The 6,569-nt window shown below is 35.2% G+C and overlaps 1 protein-coding gene across 1 annotated transcript; it reads right to left on the minus strand.

Moving 5' to 3' along the window:
• Positions 1–3,767: 3,767 nt before the first annotated feature.
• On the minus strand, positions 3,768–6,349 carry GCK72_020931 (uncharacterized protein; the record flags this gene model as incomplete). The annotated part of the gene is made up of 7 exons (XM_003100476.2): positions 3,768–3,947; positions 4,007–4,071; positions 4,255–4,624; positions 4,671–4,954; positions 5,685–5,888; positions 5,935–6,183; positions 6,229–6,349. 7 exons carry the CDS (start codon positions 6,347–6,349, stop codon positions 3,768–3,770), a joined length of 1,473 nt encoding a protein of 490 aa, XP_003100524.2.
• Positions 6,350–6,569: the final 220 nt, after the last annotated feature.

Below are 6,569 nucleotides of genomic sequence, written 5' to 3' on the forward strand. Positions count from 1 at the left end.
AATCAATATTTGTGAGTCAGCCGTATTACCTATTAGAAACTAGCACCAGCTGTGCAAAAAAATTGATTAGCAAATTTTCCTGTGACAGTGTTTGTAGTTTCAATTTTTGGCACAAAAATTTTTAAACTCATAATATATACATATTTGACCAACACTGTGAGATAGCAAAATTTCTGGCTGAATTCCCCAATGTTCGATTTAAAAGTTCATCTTCTTTTATTACTGAAAGATTATTATCAACGCGTTTCAGAACATGCACATATACTTGGGTATCCTTCTAATGGTCTCTTCTATGCTATATATTCCAATGTACGTCAGTGTTCGAAAACTGAGTCATCTCATGTCATCTCAATTGAACAAACCTCATCGATATATTGTTTGGCAGACTGTTTTATTAGCAGTCGGAAAAGTGGTAAAAAATGACAGGTTTCCCTTTTCAGTAATAGCTGACTTTTGATACTAGAAAGCGGGGTTCTCTAATTGATGGGCGGGAAACAGAAGTATTGTTGAAGCCTATCGAGCTAACTATTTCAGATACGTGATGCATAATAAGATGTTATGTGGCACCGAATAGAGTGTCTTAAAACACGGATTTTCAGGTATCGTTAGCGCCAACATTGCTCTACGCTTCTTTCATAGACACAGAGAGATATCTTGTACGAACTAAAACTAGGATAACAACTTGATTTGTGTCTATTACAGATTTTCGCATACTACTCAATGATTGAAATGTTTTGTGTTCCGTTGGTCATTCAACTGACTTATTTAGGATGTAACAGACGAAATTTGAAAACCTTTTTTGATTCTTTCAAATCGACAAAAATATGGAAACGTATGTGTTGCTGTGCTTCTTCAAGTACCAATTCCTCTCAAGTTCAACCGTATGTTATCTACAATCCACAATCAACTAATCATCACTTAACTAATTAGTTTTTATGAATATTTATAAGTTTTCAACCATAACTGTATGTTCCACGATTTAATTTTTAAAAACAGGAAGTTTTGAAACACGTTGTATTTCACCAGAATAAAAATAATTACACAAACATAATTATAGTTAAAAATATCAAAATTATGATTGGGTCAAGTTTATTATTGCTTCGGGTGATCTCCACGCGTTCACCTGAAATAGAAACCGTATGTTATCTACTACAGCTGTACAGTAACCCACCACAATCGCCTCCGATGAAATTCAAATCTGATTTTTTCGGTAGATGAGTGTCAAACACGGAGGTCAATCCACAAAGTCCACTGGTTGTGTTGACGATTCCAATATGGTCTACAAATCTAGATATAAGTGGAAATATTTCAGTAGGCTGCCATTTGAATTAGAAGTTAAATGTCGAAGAGTTTTATGATTTACGTACATGTATAGCGTTGAAACTATTTTGATACCTCTAAGGAAAATTTTTCCTTGGAGAAGAAGTGTATGCGGAGATCAAGAATTCTGGTCACTCTTGTGATTCTATTTGCATTGTAACTCTTGTCGTCCAAAGATTAGTGTTGTACTTCTACCCAGCGTCGAAAATTATCAAAATAGTTTCAACGCTTTACATGTACGTAAATCATATTCGAAATCTTTGCCCACTCTTAAATTTTCCGACATTAATTTTCAAATGGCAGCCTCCTGAATTATTTCCACCTGCATCTTCACTTCTAAATACTTTTTATTCCTGCATTCGGCACAATTTTTGTTACTCCCCCTGTTGTTTCAGTATCGGTTTTTCCCTAAAAACACATCAAACCTTTGGTTCTAAGAATATGAGTTTTCTTGAAAGTTATCACGATACGGATCAGACTCAGACTCAGACTGTTCAGACCCTCCAGACGACAACTTCTGAAACCAAATAATTCAACTACTATTGATCTAAAAACGTTTTTGACTAATACTACCGACTCCATAATCGCTGCGATTGTGGGAGTAAGTGCTTTTGTGCAACTTATACTTTTTCCATTCTATATTTATGTTCATCGTGTGAACGATAAGAAGGACAGAGAAGTTAGTGCAGGTTTTAAGAAACATCAGTACGAAAAACACGGTTCTTATCCGGGAAGTTCTAATCAGAGATGCCACTGTTGTGGTTGAAGTCTTTGAGGAAATATATTTTTCTAAAAAATAATCATAATTATCTTTTTTCAGATCCCAATCTACCCGATTCTCAATCATTTCTATCATTCGATGATTTATCAAACAATATCACTCCTTTGGTCGTTTATAGCGCTTTTATTAATATTATTTTCTGGTCCAAATACTGTCTCACAAATATTTACGCTAATCATGATTATACTGATCATTCCTCCATTCGCGTCTATGCTTACACGTTATATGTTTACAAAAGTTTGTGTTATCTTATTATCAGTACTCGCCATCCAAAGATTTGTGTTGTATTTCCACCCGACATCTGAAAAATATGAGTTGTTCAAGAAAAAATGTTTGCAACTATTAATTTATTTGGCTTACTGTTTGGTCGCCTGTGAAGAATTTCTCAATTTTAAACGCGAACGCTTAATTGGCTATAACAATTTATTATTTGTGAGTCATCCATATTACCCATTAGAAGCTAGCTGTGCAAACGGCAGCGTTCATAGCAGACTTACAATGCACCAGGCCGAATAAAGTTCTCCTGGCCCGTCTAAGTTCAGTACTGTAAAAAAATCTTTTTTTTTGGAAATTTTCTTTCTTAAGACTGTTTTTTTGTAGGTTTCTAAGGTTTTTGAGACTTATACTTGAGAAAAAATATGAAACATTTTTCTTTAAAAAATGTAGTGATAAAAGCTCAAGAATTCAATATATATATATTCGGGTTCATAGTTACATTTTTTGGCACAAAAATGTTCTAATTCATAATGGAATTTCCGGCTAAATTCCCCAATTTTTTATTTAAAAAGTTCTTCTACTTGCAGATAGACAAATAAAACACGAACCCGTTTCAGAACATACACATAATATTGGCTATTCTCCTAATATTCTCTTCTATGTTATACATTCCAATGTACGTCAGCGTTCGGAAACTGAGCCATCTCATGTCATCTCAATTGAACAAACCTCATCGATTTATCTTTTGGCAGACTCTTATATTAGCAGTTGAAAAAGTGGTAGGAGATGACAGGCTTACCCCCATAACAAGATTCTATGTGGCACCGAATAAGATGTCCTAAAAAGCATGACTTTTCAGGTATCGTTAGCACCAATATTGTTTATAGTTACAACAACAAATTCATCAGATATATATGGGGTACGAACTGAAAATAGGATAAAAAATTGCATTGTGTCAATTACAGATTTTCGCATACTACTCAATGATTGAAATATTTTGTGTTCCGTTGGTCATTCAACTGACTTATTTAGGATGTAACAGACGCAATTTGAAAACGTTTTTTGATTCTTTCAAATCGACAAAAATATGGAAACGTATGTGTTGCTGTGCTTCATCAAGTACCCGTTCCGCCCAAGTTCAACCGTATGTTATCTACGATCCACAATCAACGAATTGGCATTTAACCAATTAGTTTCTATGCTATGAATATTTATAAATAAACACTTGAATAAACTTTACATTTCAATTCACAGATATATCAAGATTTCACCTGAATCGTATTCTCCGTGACTTCAATTTCAAAACTACGGGACGTTGTGAAACCTACTCCATTTATAGAAATGATTACACAAACATAAATATAGATAAAAATATCAAAATGGTGATTGCGTCTAGGTTATAATTGCTATGGTTGATTTCCACGCGTTCACCTGAAGTAGAAACCGTATTTTATCTACTACAGCTGTACAGTAACCCACCACAATCGCCTCCAATAAAATTTAAATCAGGTTTTTTCGGCAGATGAGCGTCAGACACGGCGGTAAATCCACAAACTCCACCGGTTGAGTTGAGTATTCCAGGATGGTTGTCTTGAAATATTACGTCTCGATTATCTCTGGTTATTACACTCTGCAAAATTTGGTATTGTGATTAAAAATTTTCTAATGTAATTAAATTAATTTACCTACCTGCAAAGGCATCACTACTTCTTTGAGATTTGGATTGGAAACTATTTGTATGACAGGATTGATACCTGAAAAACAATACTGACCTATGAATTATTAATACGACACGCTTCTTACAACCGCGCTCTACCGAAACCAAAGAAAATTGTGATATTGAGAGACACAGAGAGAAAGAGACATTTCTCAAGGGGATTTCGGTGGAGCGAAGGTGTAAGAACAGTGCCGAGCTAATAAAAAAATATAACAATTACCAAAATACGCAACATTGGCCAAATTTTGAAGATTCTCCATTTTTTCCAATTTTGTATATCGAATTGTCAGAGACCCAAACAGATAATATACACTGTCCAATTTAACTATATACATTTCGTCTCCTGACTCAATTTTCAAATCTCCCAGAATAATGTTACAGTTATCGGGTAACTTGCTCATTGATTCGAAACGACACATCATTAAATCAGAAGAATTCTTTCCGGTTTCATTGCATAGTTTTGCGTGGATATTTTGGAATAAAACTTTGAGTCGGAAGAAGAAATGAATCAATTCCTCAATGGTCAAACAGAAATCTGGGTGCAAATTCTCGAGATTAAATAGATTGGTGTCTTTGAGGATGTCGATTGACTGAAAAAATCATAAGAAATGCAAATAAATGTTAGTGAGAACTCACACTAATATTCGGCAACGCAAATCTCGTCATTTCTGGATTATTTTGAAGGTTGAATACCACTGAACTAACACTTGGAAAATCAATATTCCTAATTGATTTCAAAAATGATAAATCTCGAATATTGGTGTTCTGAATATCAATGGCTCCAGTGATTTGATTCACATTTGACAGGTAGATCAACTGGTTGGTGTCATTGAGCTTTGTGAGATGGAGTCCTTTGGCCAGGTGCATTTTCTCCGCAAATTCATATAGGCAATTTTCAGTGACTACGTCGGGAGTGCATCCTGGAAATGAATGTGTCAAGACATATTAGCACGACACGCTTCTTACAATCGCGCTCTACTGAAACCAAAGAAAATTATGTGCAAAATTTTTCTTGTGGCATTTCGGTGGAGCGCAGTTGTAGGAACTGTACCGAACTAATAGAACAGAGACTTTTGAATTCGAGACATTTGGCAACTTCGACCTTTCTAAGCCAGACGTTTTGAAACCATGGTTCCGTAACTTCTGGTTTCAAAATGTTACGAAACCGATACATGAGAAAAACCAGGTTCCAGGACGTTTCGAAACCAAGAAATTTGGCAACTTTGACATTTCGACACCAGACTTTTCAAAACAATACATTTTGAAACCGGCTCCGCGACATTTTGCAACTACGGCGTTTCGCAACTTACGTTTGTTTCGCAACGACGGTTGCGAAATAAACAGTTGCGAAGTGTCTCAGTTGCATAACCTACGTCGGTTGCAAATTGTCGCGGAGCCTTGAAACCATGAAGTTTCGAAACAAAATGTTAAAAAATCTTGAAAAATGAGGCACAAATTTGACGTGAATGAGACTAGTGCTTCATGGCATTCTTTCGAGGCGTCTGGTTTTGGTTGATTTAAAACTAGGACATTTCGAAACTAGATGTTTTGAAACCAGTAACTGTCACTTTTCTAGTTTCAACGTATTACAGTTTGACACGCGACCGCTCCGCACCGCTCCGCACCGCTCCGCACCGCTACAAAACTCACCACAATTCTTCAAGTTCCCAACAACTTTTATATCTGTATCAGTATGCAAATAACTTCCATTACACATCATCCCAGCATTCAACTTCGGGTTGTTCTGGACTTCAAATCTACAATTCTTTTTCCCATCCTCATTTCCAGAAATGTATATGGCAGGTAACTTAAATCCAGCAACCAAATTACTGTTGTTTCTTATATAGACACCGTCTAAAAAGATGAATGACTTTCATCTAAATATGTACAAAAAACTTACAATTCTCACAGTAGAAACAAAATGTGAATTGTTCTGGTTTCGGTAAAAACGCCAAATCCGTGAGATTCGAGTTCTCCACTCGGAGTCCACCTGTTATCCAGACAAGTTTACTAAAATATTTTTTAATCTGACTGGACGTCAAATCCGTGTTCTCATTGATTATAATTATCGCAAAAACTGTTTCGCAATCCGGAAATGATTTAATGGTTTCAGAATCCAATATAGTCTTATTGAACACACATTTGGGGTCTAAAAATTTATTTTTTTTAAACAAATAATAAAAATAGATCTCACCATGTTGTACCCAGTTCACCACATTATTCAGTGCTTCGTAAAAATCTGCATCAGAACTAAAAGCAGAACTAACGAAGACATGAAAAAATAAAAATAAAAGTGTGTGAATAAAAGCAGTCATTTCTAATCGGAATGAACTCGTTTCAGATAAAGTCAGAAACTGAGACACAGAGAGAAAAGTAAAGATATTGGATATGAGAAAATTATTATTTTGTGTGTGTGAGTAGGTGTGCACCTGCCTGAATGCACGTAGCAATGAGAAAGAAAGTTCAAAGAATCGAAAAGTTATGTTTTTGGATCAAACTAGAACTACACATGTTTAGAAGCACAAAAAACTGGTT

This window comes from Caenorhabditis remanei, chromosome V (genome assembly GCF_010183535.1).
Source record: "Caenorhabditis remanei strain PX506 chromosome V, whole genome shotgun sequence".
NCBI classification, from domain to species: domain Eukaryota; kingdom Metazoa; phylum Nematoda; class Chromadorea; order Rhabditida; family Rhabditidae; genus Caenorhabditis; species Caenorhabditis remanei.